This window comes from Anomaloglossus baeobatrachus, chromosome 4, assembly GCF_048569485.1.
Source record: "Anomaloglossus baeobatrachus isolate aAnoBae1 chromosome 4, aAnoBae1.hap1, whole genome shotgun sequence".
In the NCBI taxonomy this organism is placed as follows: domain Eukaryota; kingdom Metazoa; phylum Chordata; class Amphibia; order Anura; family Aromobatidae; genus Anomaloglossus; species Anomaloglossus baeobatrachus.
Window position 1 is genome coordinate 259,569,517 of NC_134356.1, and position 25,798 is coordinate 259,595,314.

At 42.3% G+C, this 25,798-nt stretch overlaps 1 protein-coding gene across 1 annotated transcript in view; it reads right to left on the minus strand.

Annotated features, from left to right (window-relative positions):
- The window catches only part of DCN (decorin), a 179,704-nt gene that overhangs the window by 122,031 nt on the left and 31,875 nt on the right, over nt 1-25,798 (minus strand). The window contains exon 3 of the mRNA XM_075344797.1: nt 7,786-7,898. Within this exon, the coding sequence (XP_075200912.1) occupies nt 7,786-7,898 (113 nt within the window). The remainder of the gene's footprint in view (nt 1-7,785; nt 7,899-25,798) is intronic.

Below are 25,798 nucleotides of genomic sequence, written 5' to 3' on the forward strand. Positions count from 1 at the left end.
TGTTGTTACGGGGAACGGTTGCCTGACTTCTGCCTGGGGCCACCACCCTGCTTCTTACTGCCTGTTGTGATGCTACGCCTCCCTCCCCCTGTGCACTGCTGTCCTCGCTCTGCATATCCTCCTGCCAGGTTGGGTCAGTTACTGGATCATCCACCACGTCGTCTTCCTCTTCCGCACCCTGCTCCTCCTCCTGACTTGCTGACAATTGTGTCTCATCATCGTCCACCACTTGTTGAGACACGTTGCCAACTTCGTGAGAACGTGGCTGCTCAAATATTTGGCTATCTGTACAGACGATCTCCTCATGACCCACTTCAATATGAGCTGGCGAGAGGCCAGAATGTGTGAATGGAAACGTGAACAGCTCTTCCGAGTGTCCAAGTGTGGGATCATTAATGTCCGAGGAGGACGTGTACTCAGCCTGGTGGTAGGAAGGAGGATCAGGTTCAGAAATGTGCGGTGCAGTATCACGGCTACTGACACTTGACCGTGTGGAAGACAGAGTGTTTGTGGTGGTGCCAATCTGACTGGAAGCATTATCCGCTATCCAACTAACAACCTGTTGACACTGGTCTTGGTTCAAGAGCGGTGTACTGCTGCGGTCCCCAAGAATTTGGGACAGGACGTGCGAGCGACTAGATGTGGCCCTTTGTTGTGGCGAAATTAGAGCTTGCCCACGACCTCGGCCTCTGCCTGCACCACCATCACGTCCACTTCCTTGTTCCTTGCCAATGCCCTTGCGCATTTTGCAATGCTGTGCACTGCTGACGTGTATATTCACTACTTGTGCGTTATATAATAGTTTGGTAAACGCACACCAGTGCACCTGTACGCTGCCACCAACAGGCACACACGTGCGGTTTTAAAAACCAAGCACGGACGCAATAATAACCTAACACAGGTTTTAGGAGCAAAAATTAAGAACTCTGACACTATCAGCCACTGCTGACTGACGTGTATTATACACTACACTTGTGCGTTATATAATAGTTTGGTAAACGCACACCAGTGCACCTGTACGCTGCCACCAACAGGCACACACGTGCGGTTTTAAAAACCAAGCACGGACGCAATAATAACCTAACACAGGTTTTAGGAGCAAAAATTAAGAACTCTGACACTATCAGCCACTGCTGACTGACGTGTATTATACACTACACTTGTGCGTTATATAATAGTTTGGTAAACGCACACCAGTGCACCTGTACGCTGCCACCAACAGGCACACACGTGCGGTTTTAAAAACCAAGCACGGACGCAATAATAACCTACTAACAGGTTTTTTTGGGGAGCGACAATTACAGTACAGACAAGTCAGACACTATCTGGACTGTTTTACACTGTGTACACCAGCCCCAGATATGAAGGCTGGTATACGGTCACCACTACCCTGCCTGCCTGCCTGTATACTGCTACAATAGTCCTGACAAGGACTCTTTTGGTCACTAGCCTGTATTCAGACCTGGCTATACCCTGCCTGTATATAGCAACAATAGTCCTGAGAAGGACTCTGCTACTGTACTCCGACCTGGCTATACCCTGCCTGCCTGTATACAACTAGAATAGTCCTGAGAAGGACTTTTGGTCACACTGTTTGCAGCCCTGCAACTGAAAAAGCTATAAAGGGCCGCAAAGCTTTCCCTGAATCAGCGACACTCTCCCTACACTCACTGTCAGAATAGCTGTGAGCAGAGCACAGCGCGCCGGCCGATATAAAGGCTCGGTGACGCTGTGCAGGCCGGCCAATCACTGCAATTCCACAACTAACAGGGCTGTGGCATTGCAGTGGTCTGCCAGCCAATCCCTGCATGAGGGCTGGCTCTCAAAAGAGCGCCAACATGCAGAAATGAAGACCACGAGTAAAGCACGAGTATCGCGAGATTACTCGGTCCCCGCCGAGCAGCCCGAGTACAGTGATACTCGTGCGAGTACCGAGTAGTGACAAGCATGCTCGCTCATCACTACATAAGATGTTTAACAGTAACAATACAATATTACATGGCTGTTGTAATATATGCTTCTTTTGGCTGAAAATATTTTTTGGCAATTTTTTTTATTTTTGAACTTTTACAGATGTTTCCTATAACCGCTATTAACAAAACCAATCTTGCAAAATCCTTTTTGGCCTTTATTGTGAACATTGCTGGGTTTGGAAATAACTCTTGTAAATGACCTCTAACAGCTATGTATCGTAAAACAAATATTAACCAGGAATAGACATCATCACAAGTTACATCCTTTAAAGAAAACTTGTCACCAGGTTTTTCTCTTATAAAGTGTGACCACAACCAGTAAGGCCTTATATTCAGCATTATAGATTATTGTATATGTCATCAACCTGACCTACATAATATAAAAAAGACCTTTTATTATAGTCTTTTTTGGGGTGTTAAGCTCCAATGGGAATTGCTGGTCTTGATTCGGAGCCATGTCTTTTTTTATGTTATGCAGGTTGGCTTGAGGACTTATATACAGAATTCTAGAATGCTGTATATAAGGGCTTACTTGTCGTGGTCGCACTTTACATGAGGAAAATCTGGTGACACGTTCCTTTTAAGGATTTCATCATGCAGAATGGTCCCTTTATGGCCAGACTCACAGTCTGTTTTTTTTAAGAAAAGCAAGATCTACATTTGTTCCATTACAAGATGTAAATTTTACAAGCATTGTATGACCTGTAAAATGTGAGAAGATAAAAATTATTTATTTTTCACTGAAAGTGAATGTAGCATTGTAAAAGATGTTCCTTGAGTTTTTTTTGTTCACTGCTAAACTTACAAAAACCTATAAGATTCTAAAATAATCAAAAAAAGGTAATGGGTGCAATTACAGTTAGGTCCAGAAATATTTGGACAGTGACACAATTTTTGCGAGTTGGGCTCTGCATGCCACCACATTGGATTTGAAATGAAACCTCTACAACAGAATTCAAGTGCAGATTGTAACGTTTAATTTGAAGGTTTGAACAAAAATATCTGATAGAAATTGTAGGAATTGTACACATTTCTTTACAAACACTCCACATTTTAGGAGGTCAAAAGTAATTGGACAAATAAACCAAACCCAAACAAAATATTTTTATTTTCAATATTTTGTTGCGAATCCTTTGGAGGCAATCACTGCCTTAAGTCTGGAACCCATGGACATCACCAAACGCTGGGTTTCCTCCTTCTTAATGCTTTGCCAGGCCTTTACAGCCGCAGCCTTCAGGTCTTGCTTGTTTGTGGGTCTTTCCGTCTTAAGTCTGGATTTGAGCAAGTGAAATGCATGCTCAATTGGGTTAACATCTGGTGATTGACTTGGCCATTGCAGAAGGTTCCACTTTTTTGCACTCATGAACTCCTGGGTAGCTTTGGCTGTATGCTTGGGGTCATTGTCCATCTGTACTATGAAGCGCCGTCCGATCAACTTTGCGGCATTTGGCTGAATCTGGGCTGAAAGTATATCCCGGTACACTTCAGAATTCACCCGGCTACTCTTGTCTGCTGTTATGTCATCAATAAACACAAGTGACCCAGTGCCATTGAAAGCCATGCATGCCCATGCCATCACGTTGCCTCCACCATGTTTTACAGAGGATGTGGTGTGCCTTGGATCATGTGCCGTTCCCTTTCTTCTCCAAACTTTTTTCTTCCCATCATTCTGGTACAGGTTGATCTTTGTCTCATCTGTCCATAGAATACTTTTCCAGAACTGAGCTGGCTTCATGAGGTGTTTTTCAGCAAATTTAACTCTGGCCTGTCTATTTTTGGAATTGATGAATGGTTTGCATCTAGATGTGAACCCTTTGTATTTACTTTCATGGAGTCTTCTCTTTACTGTTGACTTAGAGACAGATACACCTACTTCACTGAGAGTGTTCTGGACTTCAGTTGATGTTGTGAACGGGTTCTTCTTCACCAAAGAAAGTATGCGGCGATCATCCACCACTGTTGTCATCCGTGGACGCCCAGGCCTTTTTGAGTTCCCAAGCTCACCAGTCAATTCCTTTTTTCTCAGAATGTACCCGACTGTTGATTTTGCTACTCCAAGCATGTCTGCTATCTCTCTGATGGATTTTTTCTTTTTTTCAGCCTCAGGATGTTCTGCTTCACCTCAATTGAGAGTTCCTTAGACCGCATGTTGTCTGGTCACAGCAACAGCTTCCAAATGCAAAACCACACACCTGTAATCAACCCCAGACCTTTTAACTACTTCATTGATTACAGGTTAACGAGGGAGACGCCTTCAGAGTAAATTTCAGCCCTTAGAGTCCCTTGTCCAATTACTTTTGGTCCCTTGAAAAAGAGGAGGCTATGCATTACAGAGCTATGATTCCTAAACCCTTTCTCCGATTTGGATGTGAAAACTCTCATATTGCAGCTGGGAGTGTGCACTTTCATCCCATATTATATATATAATTCTATTTCGGAACATGTTTTTGTAAACAGCTAACATAACAAAACTTGTGTCACTGTCCAAATATTTCTGGACCTAACTGTATACACCAAAATCTTACCTGAATTTGCTAAAACATATGGCATAAATTTAAAGAGAACCTGTCAGTAGATTTTACTACCACAACCCAACACATCTAGGTCACTGTAATCCAGCGAGATTAGGACTTTGGATCTGGGTATTCACTGCTCCCCCTGAAAAGACGACCAGCCTATGAAGTGACAGCACCTGCATGAGATTTCTGGCAGATGGGGCAAGTCATTTACTTACCTGCACATAACCTCCGATCCTCACAAGATCTCCTTCTCTAACCCCTCTCATGTCCTCTTCCCACCATCGCATAAAAGATTTCTCCCGTGTCTCCCCCTACTCTGGAAATCTGTGCCACAACATATCAGAATCTCACCTACCTTGGAAAGCTTCAGAAGGAACCTGAAGATCTACCTTTTCCGACAAGCCTACAACCTACAATAACCCTCAGTCCAGTAAACTGCTGCATGACCATCTCCACCCTCACCTAATGTATCCTCACCCAACCCTTGTAGACTGTGAGCCCTCGCGGGCAGGGACCTCTCTCCTCCTGTGAAAGTCTGTGCCTTGTATTGTTTATGATTATTGTACTTGTCCTTATTATGTATAATCATTTTCATATGTGAAGCACCAAGAAATTAATGCTGCTTTAATAATAAACAACAATAATAATAATGGTACGGGTCACCTGTCAATCAGTAAACAAATGACAGCAGCAGGTCGGGAAAACTGGAAAGAGGATGGAGACCCGTAAGTGCAGGAACAAGCCTCCTGTATTTGTAGCTCATTAGCATAGGAATTAAATAGCGGATTACTTCGGAACACAAAGAAGTACTTCAAAAACTAAGGTATGGATTGATTTTGGATTACAGTGACCTAACAGAGATGTGTTTGGTTTATGATAGTGAAACCTGTTGACACATCATACCTTTTAATGCAAATGACACATACACCATTTTCCACTTTAAGGGGAACACTTTTAGTCAATTAGAATTACTTGTAAAAAAATATAAGGAATTAAGACTTGTATTTTTATTTTTTGAGCAGAAATAAAACAGTGCTAGAAATGTCTGACAGCAGCATACTTTCTGATTGAGATCACTTGCACAAGCTTGTATCTGTACATCTGTACGGAGAGGTTGAGAGAGAAAGCTGTTGGATGAACGAGCATTTTGTTGACGGTGATCTACTGAATATGATAAATCTAAAGCAGGCTTTCCATGCTGCGATCTCGCTAGCGGGATCGCAAGCGATCGTACCCACCCCATCGGTTGTGCGACACTGGCAAATCGCTGCCCGTCGCGCACAACCTCGCTTACCCCATCACACGGACTTACCTGTCCTGCGACGTCGCTCTGGCCGGCGATCCGCCTCCTTTCTAAGGGAGCGGGTCGTGCGGCATCAAAGCGACGTCACACGGCAGCCGTCCAATAGAAGCGGAGGGGCGGAGATGAGCGGGACGTAAACATCCTGCCCACCTCCTTCCTTCCGCATTGGCGGTGGAGGCAGGTAAGGAGATGTTCCTCGCTCCTGTGGTGTCACACATAGCGATGTTTGCTGCTGCAAGAACGAGGAACAACATCGTTAATTAGAAGAGAACGTTTTTTTGTTTTAGGACGACCTCTCCGCGGCAAACGATTTTGGCTGCTTTTGCGATCGTTTTAGGTCGCACATAAGTGTCACATGCTGCGATATCATTAATGACGCCAGATGTGCATCTCAAACAACGTGACCCCGACGGTAAATTATTAACGATATCGTAGCATGTAAAGCCCGCTTTAATCTATCAATGGATGTCCTCAAGATCAAAACCAATAATTAACATTTTGAGAGCAACTCACTTTTGCTTGGCGATGAATAAGTTAATTGCTCCAATCATGCTTTTCATACAAAATTTAAGATAGCCTTAAACAGTAAAGGAACTGTTTGCAGAGAGATAGCTACTAGGGATGATCGAATACCTCAAATATTCGGCTACGCCCATATAGGTCGCCGTTATTCATCTATTTGCGAATATTCAATCCACAATGTAAGTCTATGTGAAATCCGAATAGTTGCCGAATAGCAACTATTCGGGCTTCCCATAGACTTACATTGTGCATCAAATATTCGCATTGCGGCGACCTATTCGTCAAATATTCACGAAGCCGAATATTGCCAAATATTTGTGATATTCGATCATATCTAATAGCTACCCTTCAGGAGTGCGGCACCCATCCTTATCTTAAGGAAAAGACCATCAAACACCAATACCATACCATTTTTATTCCTAAAAGTGTTCATTTTTAAGAAATTAGATCAGAAAAAGATTTGTAGTCCTTCATTCTAGGGATAACTTGGACTTCAGCACCAATATCACACCAGTGCTATCTTCCTATACATTTCTATTAGAGATGAGCAAATAAATTTGAGAAGAATTGAATGCTACTACTTGAATTTTACAGAAATTTGCATTTGCCAAAATGCAGGTTTTTTTTGTTATTTCCTTCCTCTGACCACCTTGTTACTAAACTGTAAAAGGCTATGAAAACATAAAGAAATATAATTTTCTACTCCCTGCACTGCTCATCTCTCTGGTCCCTCTAGTCTTCACCACCAACAGTAGGGTATTAATTTGATCCCTATCGTCCATGCTAAAATTCTTTGGCCTCTCATGCTTGGCCTTTGAGGGTTCTGATTATGCACACATAAATGTTGCAGTCCCACCCAATTGGTCATCATATCATGGTGTGTGCCTTGAGATTTGTTGTGACTCGACACTCTGGCCAAACATGAGAGGTCTGAGGATTTCAAAGTGCCGACGGCAATCTGAAGATGCAACAATGACCGGCAGGTGGTTGTTGTGAGGAGCAGAAGAACTGGAGAGGTGAGCGGTGAGGTTTTTTAATTACATATTACATTTATTATACTGTGGGCTCTCAAGAGACTTCAGAGCATAATAAGGAATATTAAAGTAGCAGAAAATAACTGTGAATTTCACAGAAAAATGCACACAAACAGGCAAATCATATTTTGACTGGTCTGCTCATCTCTAATCTCTATAAGTCAGAAAATAGAAAATGTGTGCAAATGTCCAACCAATGGTGCAAATACCCTTTAATTTGTATTGGTGTGATGTTGTATGTGGCTATTGAGACCAGCAAAGTTTCATCTTAGTCCTAAACTACAAATGATTATCTACCAAAGGGAATGTGTCTCCTTTGAGAGATGCATTTATTTATTTATTTATTTTTGCACTAGATTTTATCTTTGTCATGACTAACACAGTATTTATCAGGGAAGTTAATGAAAAATTTGAAAAGTTTCAGAATATCTTACATGAAGGTTTTTCAGATTCTTGAAGTCATCATCCTTTATTTCAGTTATCTTGTTGTTCTGTAAGTCAAGTAAAGTTGTGTCTGCAGGAATATTTTTGGGCACTTGTTCTAAGCCTGAAAAAAATATTGCTATATATTTAGTCTGCATTTGTATATTTAAGCAAGCACAGTTCTATATATAAGGACACTATATATTTTGTGTCACTGCTTTAACTGGAATGACATACAACAATAAATAAATCACAAACATAACTGTAGTCAGTAGACACAATGTAGTCCATGAAAATTTACTTGGCCTCTTGATTAATGAATTATTTCTTAATATTGACCCATTATGCCCCGCTATATGGGGCAATAGAAATGCAGTTCACCCATAAGTAAATCACAGTCATTTCCACAGACAATCATTTATCGAAATTTGTTAAGCTAGACTTTAGCACTTATAGGGGTTTTCCCCATTCAGAAAATCCTATTTCCTAATGCAGTGTGTTAAAAAATAAATAATAATAATAAACTGAACTTTTATTTACCATCCCCAGGTCCAGTGCTGAGCCTCCGCTGCTGTGCCATGTGTTTGGTATTGGCTGCGGAGCAGATGTCATATTGAAATAGCGACATCCAATCAGTTTGCTCACCAGCGCTGCCCATGTAGACAGTATGCCCAGTCAGAACCTCCCATTATTATTATTATTTATTATTTTAGCGCCATTTATTCCATGGCGCTTTACAAGTGAAAGAGGGTATACGTACAACAATCATTAACAGTACAAGACAGACTGGTATAGGAGGAGAGAGGACCCTGCCCGCGAGGGCTCACAGTCTACAGGGAATGGGTGATGGTACAATAGGTAAGGACAGAGCTGGTTGTGCAGTGGTCTACTGGACTGAGGGCTATTGTAGGTTGTAGGCTTGTTGGAAGAGGTGGGTCTTGAGGTTCCTCTTGAAGCTTTCCACGGTAGTGGAGAGTCTGATGTACTGAGGTAGAGCGTTCCAGAGTATGGGGGATGCACGGGAGAAATCTTGTACACGATTGTGGGAAGAGGAGATAAGAGAGGAGCAGAGAAAGAGATCTTGTGAGGATCTAAGGTTGCGTGCAGGTAGGTACCGGGAGACTAGGTCACAGATGTAGGAAGGAGACATCTCCCATCTCAATGAATGGCTGCTTTGCTTGTAAGGGGGGTTCAGGGCTCAGCCCACCCCAGACCTACAGACTGTCTGTGACCTGTAGTTCCATTGCCTGTATTTCATACTGTTATTGTTTGGCCACAAGGTGGCCATGGTGTGCTCAGCCACTTCCCTGGTCTTGTGAGGTAGGGAGGGGATAGTGGGATGGAGCAACAGGCACAGAAAGAGCTGTAGGGGAGAAATTGTTAGGAGAGTCGATGAGGAGAGAATGTAGACACATCTGTGGGTGGTGTGTAGTGGAAGCCTAAACCTCAGAGAATAATTAGTGGGCCCTAAGGGCCAATCCTTGACCGGCAGAACGGGGGATCCTGTTGCTGTAGAATTGTCCGAGCCTTGTCCTGTGCTGTGGGTATCGTCTGGCCGGTCGGGAAGGTGACCGTTCCCCTGCTGTGGATACTCAAAGAATCCCCCTGGCTATTGACAGTCGGTTGTGCCCTCTGGAAAGGGTATATCTGGTCCCGACCGGAGAATAGCCAACAAAGAATACACTGTAAGTTCCTTCCAGGCAGCATGCAAGTCCCTGTGGGTGGGATGGAAGGGCTTAGGAGCTGCAATGACTTGGCCAGTGCTAGAGTGACGTCTGTCAGGAGGATGAGGGGCATAGTGGTGCCCAAAGGTACACAGGTGCCAGGGAACCCTTGTGGGACCAATGTTGGTGCCCTGTTTGCTGAGACTGTGGTACCTGTGAATATGAAAGTTGTAAAGAACTCCTGTGGGACGAAATCCAGTACCCTGGTTACCCAGTTTGTTGATAGTGAAGAAAGTTATATTGGTGTTGGATGGAGGGCGAAGTACCCTGATAACAGTAAAGTTAAAGTACCGAAGAAGAACTCCCTGGTGTGTCAATTCCTGTGTCAGAAAGAGTGTGATGTGCTGAATGGAAGACACAAATACCCCCTTTTATGTGGAGCAGAGACTGGGAGGCATGCTGTTAACCGCCGGCCATGCTGCGGCCTGGTAACCAATGAAGGAATGGCCACTATTGCCTGCCCGGCGCCGTTCTACATGCTATCGATGTGAAGTTAGCACCACAGGAAATACCAAATACCGAGAGATGCTAAGCACTGATCCTGGGGACGTTGAGTAAAAAGCGGTTTGGCTTTTTATAACAAACTTCGGCAGGGGCCAAAACATTTCTGAAAAGGAACAACCTTTTTAAGTGAGTCGTGCCACAAAGATAACTTCTTGTTAAATCCGAAGCAGGCCGGGTAATTAACGGATTTCTTCAGGTCTGGGATCTTTAAGCGCTTGTTAACATGTTGCATTTTTTGCTGCCTATTTTTGCTTTGAAAAATTGCAGCATTTCAACAAAATGCATGAGATTTATGAAATTTCATTCACACACTGCTTATTTTTTTCTTGCCGACTTGAAACAGTTTCAAGTCTGAAAACTGTAAATTCCCTCAGTGGTTTTGCAGCATCTTTCATTCATTTAGATGAATGGGAAAACAAATAAAAAATCACATCAAAAACGCCCATAGACACAGCCCAGACAGACAAAAAATGTGCAAGAACAATATTTGGGTCCTTTGTAGTCAAATAACTCATGAATATGCACATTTCTAGAAGTGGAAGTGGATATGGGCCCCCTTACCTCTTGGGCCCCTGTGTCCCTACACCAATGATATCTGCACCCCGATCATAAGCCCTGCTTTTTAGCTAAAATAGCAAGAGAAGCCACATATGGCTATTTATTCTTCCCACATTCCTTAATGGCTGTTTATGCAAAAGATGTACAAACTTAATTTAAACTGACTCATAGAGAGATTAATAGACAGGGGAAATCTCATAATGATGATTTAACAGTATGAAAAATTGGCCTTATATGGACATAATTTTATTATATAAAAAGGTTTCTCATAGCGTTCAAAAGCAGAAAAGCTTTATGTTTTCTATGACTTTATATGTCCCCCAGGTAACTGCTGTGACACAGCCTTCATGTGCCTTAAGATGGTGGTCCCCGTAATTATGTAATGAAAATAGGATACAAAAAGCTACTAATAAAAGAAAAACAAATGAGAATTAAAGACTATATTTCATAGTCTAGTTATAGTTCGTATGAGAAATATGTAGACAATGCAGATGAGCCAATCGTTTGAAATTCTAATTTGCCAGACAAAATTTTCCTGGAGATTTGATTATCAGCAAATTAAATGCCTCAAATCAAAAGTAATTCAAAGCCTGCATTTGCCCTGAAAAATATGTATGACATAGGCAAGTAAAAAATTGGCCTGGGAAGCTGCCAAAATGTCTACAGCAACATTATAGGAGCTACAGAAAGATCTAGCAAGTACTCGTTGGGTACTGCATGTGATAATAATCTTCCATATACTTCATATGTCTGACCTGTGGGGTAAGGTAGCAACAATGATGCCTTCTCTTACAAAGAAAAGTATCCAATCCTGGCTATGTTTTGCCAAAATCTACATCAAGTCTAGCAAAAGCGTGTTATGGTCTGATGATACCAAACTTGAACGTTTTGGCCATAAATCCAAAATGAATGTTTGTTGCAAAACCAGTACTGCACATCACAAAAAAACATACCCACAATGAAGCATGGTGGAGGCATTATCTTTTGGTGCTGTATTTTGACAGCTGGTAATGGAGCTTTAGTCAATGTGACGTGAATTATGAACACTTGAAATATCAGTTAATTTTGCATGCAATCCTTCAGACCTCTTCTAAAAAGCTGAAGAGGATGAGGGATTTCACCTTTCAGCACAACAAAAAGGCACTAAGTATACCTCCAAATCAACAAAATAATAGCTTTGCCAGAAGATCAAAGTCTTAAAATGGCTCTGCCAGAGCTTAAACTTGAATCCAATTGAGAATCTGTGGGTAACCTGAAGGCGGCTGTAAACAAGAGCTGTCCTCCTAATTTGAAAAAATAGAGAATTTTTGAATGAAAGTTTGGGTAAAAATTGCCAATTCTACTGTAGATGAGTCATGCTGATAGACTCTTACCCAAAATGTTGAATGCTGTCTTAAATTCAAAGGTTATGTCTACAAAGTATTAGTTTAGGAGTGTATACAGTAATGCATCCATATTATTTTAGTTTTTGATTTTTAATTTTCCACCTGAAAAGCTTTTAGTTTACTTTACAATTGAATTATACAAATTATGTGTAGCACCAAAGAAGCAAAAATTTCTGAAAGATTATTCTTGGTATGATTTTTTTTTACAAGACAAAAACCTGCCATTTTAATAGACTTTTCATATCTATCCCTCTATCTATTCGAAAATGGTATCATTAAAGACATCTGCTGTCAAGAAAACAAACCGTCAGGTCACATATCTCTATCAAATGAAAAAGGAGATACTAATGATCTCAGAAAGTGGCAACACAAACAAACATTTTTTCCCCAAATTTTGGAGTTTGTAAAAAAAGTTGCCAATCTTGGTATCTCTAGAATTTCCATAATAGCACTGGCTTGGAAAATCTTAATCCCTGGTAATTTTTACTACACAATAAGCGCAGTAAAAAAAACAAAAAAGAGGAGTTAAAAAACGAAAACTCAAAAACAAAAATTGGCGGTTAATATTCATTACTAGAGTTGAGCGCGGTTCGCGGTTCGTGGTTCTCCAGTTCGCGGTTTGAGTGATTTTGGGGGCTGTTCTAGATCGAACTAGAACTCGAGCTTTTTGCTAAAGCTCGATAGTTCTAGTTATGTTCGAGAACGGTTCTAGCAGCAAAAAGCCAAGCTAATTACTAGCTGGCTTTCCGCTGTAATAGTGTAAGTCACTCTGTGACTCACACTATTATGAAATTTCAGCGTATAGTGTGCGTGAACAGCGCATTCAGATCACTGCTGTTTGGATAATGGCGATCGCCATTTTTTTTCCCTTGTTTTCCTTCCCTAAGCGCACGCGTGTAGTGGGGCGGGCCAGCATGTCAGCCAATCCCAGACACACACACAACTAAGTGGACTTTTAGCCAGAGAAGCAATGGCATGTGTGATAGGATGTCCATGTCACATGTCCCTGCATTATAAAAACGGGTATCTGCCCGTCTGGACGCCATCATCTCTTCTGCGTGTGGGTGTCAGTCACCGCTGGCGTAGCTTCTGTCTCCGATACTGCTGTGTACGCTCTACACACAGCGCTATACAGAATAGGGATAGAAGTTTCTATTAGCCCTTGTAAGGGCTAATAACAGCAGGCTCAGAGCCATAGGTGACAGTCAGGTCCGTGGAAACAGATTTTAACAGTTACAGATAACAGCGTCTGTGTAGCTAAGGTCAGGGACTTCCTCGCTGCATTTCCCCATTAGGAGGGATAGAAAGTGAGGCTTCCTTTCCTGTACACTGACCCACAGCCCTGCCACTGTACCCTCCTGCCCTTTGCACACTCAAGCTCATTGTTACTAAGCCATTATACTAGCAAACACTGAGTAAACTTAGTGGCATCCTAAAAGTGGCTGTTGGACTTCCATTAGTGTCCCACTAGTGCAAATCTATTTGCAGCACCACTGCATTGCACACTCAAAGCTCATTGTTACTAAGCCATTATACTAGCAAACACTGAGTAAACTTAGTGGCATCCTAAAAGTGGCTGTTGGACTTCCATTAGTGTCCCACTAGTGCAAATCTATTTGCAGCACCACTGCATTGCACACTCAAAGTTCATTGTTACTAAGCCATTATACTAGCAAACACTGAGTGAACTTAGTGGCATCCTAAACGTGGCTGTTGGACCTCCATTAGTGTCCCAATGATGCAAAGCTATTTGCAGCACCACTGCATTGCACACTCAAACTCATTGTTACTAAGCCATTATACTAGCAAACACTCAGTGTACCTAGTGGCATCCTAAAAGTGGCTGTTGGACTTCCATTAGTGTCCCACTAGTGCAAATCTATTTGCAGCACCTCTGCATTGCACACTCAAACTCATTGTTACTAAGCCATTATACTAGCAAACTATGCTGCCAGTTTAAGGGCCATAGTTACATTGTCAGGGATAGTTATTGTTGTTTATTCTGCTGTTAATAAAGATAGACCACCGCTGCAATCTACACCACCTCTCAATTTTTACTACCACATTTTAAGTGCACAATCTTGTCGCAATCAAAATGAGTGGCAAAATGACAGATGCTGTTGGAAAGGGGAAGAGGCGTGTTGGAAAAGGAAAAAAGGGTTTGTCCGTGGGGAAGGTGGCAAAGCATCTCCCAGCAAAAGTAAGATGTCTACTACTTACCGTGGACAATCCGATGTGCTCCCTTTTTTACGGACACGAACAACTGGAAAAAAAATAGATAATGGCCAAAAAAAGAAAATGCTTGAATGGATCTCAAGTTGTCCAACAAGTGCCCTCTCCGCCACCTCAACCACCACATCCAAAAAACACCAGTCCTCTGAGTTGTCATCCCAATCACACTTGCTTTCTCCCAGCTCTGAAGTCTCCATCCGCCCTGCACAGTATGGTGGAACTGAGATGGCTGAGTCTGCAGAGCTGTTCAGTCACACTATCGCCTGAAAATCAGAGGTCTGCTCCCAAGCTACAGTGAGTACAGACCAGGAAATGGTCTACAGTGATACCCAGAACCTTTGTGAGTCTGATTCAGGCCGTGAGGACCAAGTTTCTGAGCATAATGTTGACCCTTAATCACTAACTGTAACACCTGTTGTTATAGACAATGAGGAACATACTGATGACGATGAAACGCAGATACCAGATTGGGATGACAACTTAAAAATTGGTTCACGTCAGGAAGAGGCTCGGTCTGAGGGTGAGGGGAGTGCAAACACAACGCTTGATGAGGAAGTTCTAGATCCCACCTACTGTCAACCCACAGTCAGGCACTCGAAGAGGTCAACAGAGGAGGTGGAGGAGGATGCTACTGACGACGAAGTTACATTGCGCCTTCCTGGACAGAGGAGTAGTACTGGTAGCACATCTACAACTGCATGCTCAGCCACCACTCTTCCTCTGAGCACTAGTCGGGGGGGCTCAGCAGGTCGCATGCCCTCTAAGCCTTGCCTATCCTGGACCTTTTTTGACATAGAAAAAGATCGCCCAAATCATGTGATATGTAAAATTTGTTGTGATTCTGTTAGTAGAGGACAAAACCTCAGGAGTTTGACAACTTCTTCCATGAATCGTCACATGAATAAATATCATATGTCCCAGTGGGAAGCTCACTGTGCTGCAATGCGGTCTAGCGGAGCGAACCATCCACCGCCTGCCCCTTCAAGTGCATCCACGCGCTCTTCATGTTCTATGACTGTGGGGACAGCTGTCACACCTGGTTTTCCACGCACAACTTCCACCACTGTAACCGCAACAGGCAGTTTGCTTGGTAGGTCATCATTTGGTTTGGAAGGGGAAACAAGTGCGTGTGTACAGCTCTCTCAGACATAGATAGCATCAATGTTGGATGAAGGTAACATCATGTCTATGCCTGCACTTTCCTCACAAACCTGCATTTTTTAAGGGACCCCCTACTCACCACCGTGTACACATAGCAGCCAGATCTCTGTCCCTCAGATGTGGACAAATAAAAGGCCATTTCCTGCGACCCATGACAAAGCTAAGAGGTTGACTTTATCCCTCTGTAAGCTCTTGGCTACCGAAATGCTGCCTTTCCGCCTGGTGGACACACAGGATTTTAGAGACCTTATGTCTGTTGCTGTGCCCCAGTACCAGATGCCCAGTCGCCACTACTTCTCTAAGAAAGGTGTGCCTGCGCTACACCAGCATGTCGCACACAACATCACCGCTTCCTTGAGAAACTGTGTGTGTGAACGGGTGCATTTCACCACCGATACTTGGACCAGTAAGCATGGACAGGGACGTTACATGTCCCTGACTGGGCACTGGCTAACTATGGTGATAGATGGTGAAGGGTCTGCTGCACAAGTCTTGCTGTCCCCACGACTTGTGTGTCAATCCTCTGTCTGTCCAAGTTCCGCCACTGCTTCTGCCTCCTCCACCTCGTCTGGGTCCTCCACCTCCGCCCCAAGCCTGCCTGGTCAGGTCACCAGCATTGTAACTGCGCAGAAGGAATCACACACCCCTCATTACTATGCTGGCAGCAGAGCGCAATGGCATCAGGCCGTCTTTAGCTTGAAATGTCTTGGAAATAAGAGTCACACAGCGGCTGAGTTGTGGGCAGCTCTGGAGACTGAGTTTAATAAATGGTTGTCTCCACTCAACCTGCAGCCTGGCAAGGCCGTGTGCTACAATGCTGCAAACTTGGGTGCAGCCCTTTGCCAGGGCAAGGTGACACACGTGCCTTGTATGGCTCATGTGTTGAACCTTGTTGTCCAGCAATTTTTAACACACTATCCCGGCCTAGATGGCCTTCTGAACAGGGCACGAAAACTGTCTGCTCACTTCCGCCGTTCAACCACCGCTGCTGAGCGACTTGCATCGCTCCAGAAGTCTTTCGGCATGCCGGTTCATCGCCTGAAATGCGATGTGCCGAGACGCTGGAATTCGACTCTCCACATGTTATAGCGACTGTGGCAGCATCGCCGAGCCCTGGTGCAATACGTTATGACGTATAGCCTGGGCCAACGAGATGCAGAGATGGGGCAGATCACCCTTATGGAGTGGTCTCAGATCAAGGACCTATGCACCCTTCTGCACAGTTTCGACATGGCGACGAATATGTTTAGCGCTGACAATGCCATTATCAGCATGACAATTCCAGTCATTTACATGCTGGAGCACATGCTAAACACTATTCGGAGTCGGGGGTGGGACAACAGGAAGGGGAAGAACTACAGGAGGATTCATATGCGCAAGACACAACAACATCACCAAGGTCCAGACATTCATCATCACAAACGCGGCAGGCATGGGACCATGGGGGACAGGGATCAACAGGGGCGCATGGTAGCAGGCGAAATGTTGAGGAAGGTGCAGGAAAACATGAAGAAATGGAGGACGAACTGTCCATGGACATTGATGACTCAGCGGATGAGGGAGACCTTGGTCAAATTTCTGTTGAAAGAGGTTGGGGGGAGATGTCAGAGGAAGAAAGAACGGTTAGCAGCACCTCTATGCCACAAACACAGCGTGGACTTGGTCCGCATGGCTGCGCAAGACACATGAGCGCCTTCTTGCTGCACTACCTCCAACATGACCCTCGTATTGTCAAAATTAGAAGTGATGATGACTACTGGCTTGCCACACTATTAGATCCCCGGTACAAGTCCAAATTTTGTGACATAATTCCAGCCATAGAAAGGGACGCATGTATGCAGGAGTATCAGTAGAAGCTGTTACTCGATCTTAGCTTGGCTTTTCCACCAAACAACCGTGGTGCAGGGAGTGAATCTCCCAGTTGTAACTTGACAAACATGGGGCGGTCTCATCATCTTCAACAGTCTACCCATACCAGTAGCACCGTATCTGGTGCTTGTAACAGAAATTTTATTGAATTTTTTCATAATTTTTTTAGACCATCCTTTGCAAGGCCACCAGAGACAACAAGTCTGACACATAGTCAATGGCTGGAGAGGATGATATAGGAGTATCTCCAAATGAACATCGATGCCATGACTTTGCAAATGGAGCCTTGCTCATTTTGGGCTTCAAATCTTGAAAAATGGCCAGAGCTCTCCACTTACGCCTTGGAGATTTTGTCGTGTCCAGCTGCCAGCGTTGTCTCTGAACGTGTCTTCAGTGCTGCTGGGTGTGTGCTGACAGAGAAGCGCACACATCTGTCCAGTGGCAATGTGGACAGACTAACGTTCATCAAAATGAACAAGTCATGGATCCACAAGGAATTTACTACCCCTGTGTCATCCTGGGGAGAGTAAATGCTTGTGAATTTTGAATGTGTTTGATGCAAATCTACCTGTGACGTGTACAACTGGGGCACAAGTGCTTCCACTGAAGGGGTGGGTGTGTGTGGGGCCCAATTTTTGGAAAAAAGGGAGACTCCGCTTGGAGTATCCCTTGCTTATAGTGTTTTTAAAAATGATCCAAGATGAACAGAGCTGGGATCAGGAAAGACTTAGATACCTTCCCCGGTGTCATCCTGGGGACGGTTAAGGATGGCGTATTTTTGAATGTGCTTGATGCAAATCTACCTGTGAAGTGCACAACTGGGGCACAACTGCTGCCACTGAAGGGGTGGGTACGTGTGGGGCCCAATTTTTGGAAAAAAGGGAGACTCCACTTGGAGTCACCTTGTGGTGTTTTACATGATTTTAGAAGGGCATGCCATGCCTATATCTATGTCTCCTCCTCTTTTTCCTTGTCCAGCTCTTTTGTTTTCGCATGAGTATATGTCCTTGTCACTTTCCCATGTGTTTGTGTTGTGTTGTGAGTTGTTTGTCACCTTTTGGACACCTTTGAGGGTGTTTTCTAGGTGTTTTTATGTGTTTGTGATTGCCTCCCATTGTTTCTTATGCGGTTTGAGTGGTTCGCCGAACCGGTTCGCTGAACCGAACTCGAACGAGACTTCCGTTCGGCGAACCGAACTCGAGCCTAACCGCGACCGGTTCCCTCATCTCTATTCATCACTGCTGTTCTGTCATACACTTCTGTCCAGTTTATTAAGTGTTATATGTCTTTCTCTTACTATCTCTATTACTAAGCTTTGAGCTCTGACGTTCTCCCACTATCCAGATTAACCTGAAAATGGCTGCTGCATTTGCTATTGCTTTCATATAGGGTATTGTAAGGTCAAATGATCTTTTTCTGGCTGATGTGATCTTATATAATAAGTAAAATGATGGTGACCAATGTCATTGTTTCAGAAGAAGAAAATCACAAATTGAACAAAGGTGTCGAGTTCAACAGAGTCCTCAAATTTGTACATAATTCCATTTGCATTAGTTCAATTTTCTCATCTCTTATAGAGGATGATATATTGTCTTTAAACAACTTGCAGAAAGTAAGCTCAAGTTTCTGATCTTGCCTGAAGCATCGAAAAACCAAGAAAGTTTTAAGGTGGCTTTACACGCTACGATATTGCTAGCAATTTCTAGCGATATCGAGCGTGTAAGTACCCGCCCCCGTCGCCCATGTGATATCGTGTGATCGCTGCCGCTGCGAACATTATCGCTACGGCATCATCACACATACTTACCTAGTTGGCGGCATCGCTGTGACTGCCGAACAATCCCTCCTTCAAGGGGGGCATCACAGCGACGTCACCGCAACGTCACTATGCGGCCGGCCAATCAAAGTGGAGGGGCGCAGATGAGCAGGACGTAACATCACGCCCACCTCCTTCCTTCCGCATTATGGCCGGTGGCAGGTAAGGAGACGCTCCTGCGGTGTCACACATAGCAATGTGTGCTGCCGCATGAGCGATGAACCACCTGGATAAACAGCCCTTACCGATTTTTGAGTTTGGGACGACCTCTCCATGGTGAACGATTTTCACCATTTTTGAGGTCGCTTAAGGTCGCTGGTCAGTGTCACACGCTGCGATATTGTTAATGACGCCAGATGTGCGTCCCTAACAACTTGACCCCGACGACCAAACATTAACGATATCGTAGCGTGTAAAGCCCTCTTAAGTCACATGATCCTTGTGTCCAATAAGAGGCCACTTCACTGTCCCCTCCTCCGGAAGAAGAGAGAACTGCAGTGAAGTGGGACAGTGAAGCAGCTGCTGATTGGCAGCAGGAAATGAATGACATAAAGATGTCATAAGGTCCCGAGGAAAGAGAATGCCGACACCGCTGAAATGGAGTTGAGTATAGATGTTATTATTTTACAAGTTGGAAACACACTGATTGAGAAGATGTTGACCCAGTAGTTGGAAAACCTCTGCTTAATCAGAATCAGTATTTTTCCAACTTGTAAAATAATAACATCTATACTCAACTCTGTTTTCATCCTTTTTAACATTAACACTTGATTTAACCCCTTACCGACATCCTCCGTACATATACTGTAGTCACAGCACAAGCCAGCAGCCCATGTATGGAGCATGCTTATGAATGTTTCCCAGCCAAGACCTGCCTCTAACAGCCACGTGCAACTGTTACCTGTTAAACACTGCTGTCAAAGTCTGACAGCGGTATTTACAGCATGGCAGCATACCATAATATGCACCCCTCGGCGCTCTCGTGACTTCATCAGGGAGCACTAATGGGTTCTATGATGGCCAGGGGTCTGTTGAAGACCTCCATTCCTGTCATTATGGAGCTCCTTTAAAACCTTGATTATGGTAAGGCTTCAAAGCAGACTGTGATTTTTACTACATGCAGCAATACTGTGGTATTGCTGTATATAATACAACTGATCAGATGATTGCAGGTTCAAGTTCTATAAGGTGACATAGATACAGTGAAAAGTAAAATAAAAGTTTTAAAAATATTAAAAAAGTTTTAACAACAAAATGTTCAAATCACCCTTATTCCCCATTAAAAATGAAGATTAAAAATAAATAAAAATATACGTACAATATCACCACATCCAGAAAAGTTCAATCTATCAAATATAAAAATTACCATCCCAACTGGCAAATACCATAAACAGAGAAAATATTAAAATTCCAAAATGAAGACTTTTTTATCACTTCAATACCGCAAAAAATGCTGTAAGAAGGAATCAAAATTTTTTTTTCTCCAAATTTTGTATGGAAAAATGTTTTGCCTCTAAAAAATAATCCCTCACACAGCTCCGTAGACAAAATAAAAAAATGACGGGTCTCATACAATGGTGACAAAATCTAAAATTTTTCTTTTCAAATTTCAGATTTTTTTCCACCACTACAACAATAAAGGTTTTGTATTACCATAATCATATTAGAGAGAAATGTATGCTGTAAAAACAATTCCTAAAAAACAATGTTAGAATACTTTTTTTTCACAATTAACCCCTTCACGACCTATGACGTACTGATACATTATAGGTTGTGTTCCCTATGTGGGCTCACATGCTGAGCCCACACCTTTGCTAATCTGATCAGCTGACATGTGCCTCTAATAGGCGCAGGTGGATTGGAGATACACCAGTTCCTGTTAACTAGTTAAATCCCACTGTCAATCTTCTCTAGCGGGATTTAACATGCGCCGCCAGGGAGCATGTAATTTACTGTTCCCATCGGTGCTCCAGTAAAGTCATCACAGGGTGCCAATGGGTTGTCTTGACAGTTGGTGTTAGCTGATGGCCCCTGTGTCTGTCATAATGCACTTCTTGTGAATGCTGGCTGAGCGATGGTATTCATAGGAAGACATCATTTGTGCTGTGCAGAGCAGTGATGATGCCTTGCTCTGTACAGTACAAGAGATCACAGGATCGGACCTTCGAAATATGAAATTTTTTAAGAATCCCTCAAAAGTTCAACTCACCACTGTATTGTCACATGGAAAATTAAACAATTAAAAAAACACGTATTTGGTATTGCCGCATTCAGAAATGCCTATTTATCCAAATATTAAATAAATTAATCTGAACAGTAAAGGGCATAAAGAGAAAAAATCAAATTACTTTTTTTTTGGTCAGTGCGACAAAAATCCAATGAGAGGCGATCAAAACATCACATCTACACCAAAATGGTATAATTAAACACATCAAGAAAATAATCATCATACAGACCAACATCCCAAAACATGAGAACATTACAGTTCTCGAAAATGGTGCCAAAAGCGCAATTCTTTTTTTTTTTTTTAACAAATTTCTTAATTTTTTTTCACCACTTAAAGAAAACAAAAATCTTTACCTGTTTGGTATCTACAAACTAGTATGGACTTGGGAAATCATTCTGTGAGGTCAGTTTGATCATATAGGGAACATGGTAAATAAAAAAAAATCAAAAACCATTGTGGAATTGCCCCTTTTTTGCAAGTTTACCACACTTGGATTTTTTCCCCCATTTTACAGTATGAATGAATGGTGTCATTCAAAAGTACAACTCAACCTTCCAAATCAAGCCCTCATATGGCTATATTGACTGAAAATTAGAAAAAAATATGGCTCTTGGAAGAAAGGGAGGAAAAAACATAAAAAAACTGAAATTGGCCATGGTATGAAGGGGTTAAGCAATAGGACATGTTCTCTTTAGGATGTCTATATGGGTAATAGTTTAAGTTGGAAATTAAGATAACAGCATATGCTGTACAGACAAAAAAAAAACAATGAAACTGTCCAAAAACTGTAAATAATATATGCAGAAAATTGGTTACTGCAACATCTGTTTAGTACATTGTACTTTTCATTTTTGCAAAAGTTTGTGGAATCCATATAAAGACATAGTCTTGTTAATAGTCTATTGTATAACAACTGGATTTACCTAGAAAAAAATACAAATTGCTAAAGTAATTTTCTTTCTCAACTCAAGTTTCCTCACTCCTTTCCAGTAAATTTTTCACATCAGCATTTTGGACACAAAGTGAACAGAGTGGGAGTTGACCATTTTATGACTTTTATGTGAAGAGCGTTTCCAAATTAAGCTTAAAAATTGTATTTGAATCCAAAGGTTCTGGGGAACAGATTTCTCATTTTCACACTGAATGCCAAAAGAACTTCAGACAGTTTAAATTAAAGTTCTCAGCGGGACAGTTTTATAAAAAACTGATATGTTACACAGATGAAGTAATGGAAATGAAACATCTAAAGGCAAAAGTTTAGCAGTTAGCCTCCACTGAACTACCATGATATATATTTTATTTTATAGTCTGTAAAGTTTACAGAAGAAACTAAAAAATGTAAAAAAAGAAGGGAGCAAATTGGATACTGTTAAAGCAACTCTAAACTCTTCACATGAAAGTATCTAAGTCCAAGGTATTTGATAATTTAAAGCTAGCCAGAACTAACAATAAAGTATTTGGGTGTGGTATTGTGGACTCTACAGATTCTACAGCTATTCTTCTGAGCTTTTTTATGTATCATTACTATGTTCATATTTGCCTATTAGAATTGTTTATGTAATTAACCAGGCTTTTCATCTGTTGTAGACATTAATGTAAATGCTAAGAATCTAAGGTAGGCAATAGATGAACCACAAAAGAATAAAGATGATGATGCCTATTAAAAAAGCAGTCAAGCCCTTTATGTTAAATCAAAATATCCAATGAGCTTTATTAATTAGTACTAAAATGCTCGAATACTTGGTACTCGAATCGAGCAGGTCGAACGCTCAAACGGCCTCAACTTGAGTACGGAGTATAATGGAAGTGAATGGGAAACTCAAGCATTTTTCAGGAGGCAGAAAATGGATGGAAACAACACTCAAATGTGATAGTAAAAACAAAAGGAAGAAAGCAGGACACATCTCTGACTCCCAGGTCACTCCTGGGAACAATATTGTCAGAGTACTATGCCACTTTTGAAGACTGACAATAAAATATACTAAACTGAAGATAAAATGGATTTTACAGGAAAAATCTTAGGAAACATTATTTCCTCTAAAATGACTTATAAAGTTATAAGCCAAAATTAAAAAGAGAAAAGGAAAAAAAAGCCTCTTCCACCCTTTAATAGCCCATTCCATCTCTCACCATCTTTCCCCATCGCCTACGACTACTGTAGATGACATAGTAGAAGGCAAATAAAACTACACCCAGCAGTAGTCACAGTTAAATGTAATTTTAACATTTTACTACCTTATCTGAACATGTGGTGTTGACATTGCCAGACACATCCTGTTTAATTTAAGACAGAGGGACACTGAAGTTCACAAAGCCTAGGCAAGCAATGCAAGAACTGCCAAAAATTAAAATGAAAAGGGAATCCAATTCCCACTGTGTTAGAAATAAAGAAGGGTCTCATACACATTTTGTTAAAATTGTTAGGTAGTGGGACTCTAAAGGCCATTTTACACACAGCTACATCGTTAGCAATGTCGCTGGTGAAAGCACCCGCCCCGTCGGTTGTGCGTCATGGACAAATCGCTGCCTGTGGCACACAACATCGCTAACACCCGTCACATATACTTACCTTCCTAGCGACGTCGCTGTGGTCGGCAAACCGCATCCTTTCTAAGGGGGCGGTTCATGTGGCGTCACAGCGGTATCACTTAGCGGCCGCCCAATAGAAGCGGAGGGGCAGAGATGAGCGGCCGTAACATCCCGCCCACCTCCTTCCTTCCTCATTGCCGGCAGCCGTAGGTAGAATGTTGTTCCTCATTCCTGCGGTGTCACAAATAGCGATGTGTGCTGCCGTAGGAACGATGAACAACCTGCGTCCTGCAACAGCCATGATATTTGGGATTAGAACGATGTGTCAACGATCAACAATTAGGTGAGTAATTTTAATCGATAACGGTCGTTCGTGCGTTTCACACGCAACGACATCGCTAACGAGGCTAGATGTGCGTCACGAATTCCATGACCCCAACGACATCCCGTTAGCGATGTCGTTGCGTGTAAAGCCCCCTTTAGACTCATAAAGCCTATTCACTAAAGGCAAGGGCTGCCAAAAATTAGAACTGCAATACCCCCAGAAGACATAGAGGAGGGCCTCAGAAAACATTTTTTTCCCCATTTTTAAGGAGCGGGACACCTATACTTGTAAGGCCATTCTGCTAAGTGCAAAGGCTGAAAAACATTGACTCCTGGGGGTATATATCTATATATGCAAGAGAATTGTAAAGATAGGCTTCATACATATCCTAAAAGAAATAAGAGCGGGAATCGCATAATGACCCTTTAAAAATTATGAGTGAGGACCATCTGTTTACCCTCTTAAAATTTAGAGTAAGGGCTGCCTAATGACCCTTTAAAAAGTTTGACCTAGGGCAGCATGATGAACCTGTTCATATGGTAGAGGAGGAGGAGGACAAGAAAAAAAACAAAAACATGACTGATATATATCCTTTTTGGGTGGGATGGGGTGAATACACCAGAAAAATAGGAACATTTTAATTGGGTTTATGTTCCGCTGATGTCATCCGGTTGGGTTGAAAAATCTGAGCAAATCCAGGCCTTGTTTATTTTGATGCACCTATCAGTTATTATGCCTCTAGGGGCACTAAAAATCTTATCTGACAAAATGCAAGTGACAGGGCAGGCCAGCACCTACAAATCATAGAGGGACAGTTTATGTCACATGTCCAGCTTGGATACCCAATAGTTGTGCAGCACAAAAGAGTCACGGACGACACTTGGTACGGTCGACTAGGTACTTCTTCACCATCTTGCAAAATCAGTGCCTGGGCGCTGGAAGGGCCTAATAAAACTGTTCCAGACCTCTGTTAGTGTTGCCTTGCTTCTAGTGTGTGTCTCCCTCATCTCTCCTCTTTGGTTGCCCAAGGAGATCTCTGCAACCACTGTTGTCAGATGGGAATTTTTGTGCTAATTGATCGAGTAGGCCTTCTGGTATTTTCCCCATTTTACTAGCCCTCTCCGCTACAGGAACGAAAGATGGAAAGTTCTACTTGTAGCGTGGGTCGAGAAGGGTGAACATCCAGTAAGGCTGCTTACACATGTTGCATTTTTTTTATGCATTTTTGAGTGCAGATTTGTTACAAAACATGAAAGAAACCCTGATGCCACAAAAGCAATAAGAATCCTTAAGTGTCATACACACAAGGCTTTTTTGTGACCTGCAGATTTGATTCTGGAAAAAATCTGCAGTATCTCAATATCTTTCAGCGTATTTGCAGTGTTTTTGTCACATGTGTTTATATCTCAATAAAGTTGGTTGAAATACATGAAGTAGAACCAACAGGAAGTTGATCAAACCAAAGTCCCACCCCCTACATATTATACAATCATGGTCACCCTTGAAATTGTTCAAGAAAATGAAGGATTTCTTTAGAAAATAATTGCAAATATACATTTTGTCATACACAGTTTTTCTCCTTTGTGTGTATTGGAAGGTGAATTGGATATATATTTATTTTTTTTTTAGAAACCCCAAAAATAGGCCTGACAAAATTTGTAGCATTTTTTCAAAATTGTGGGTAAAGAGCTTTG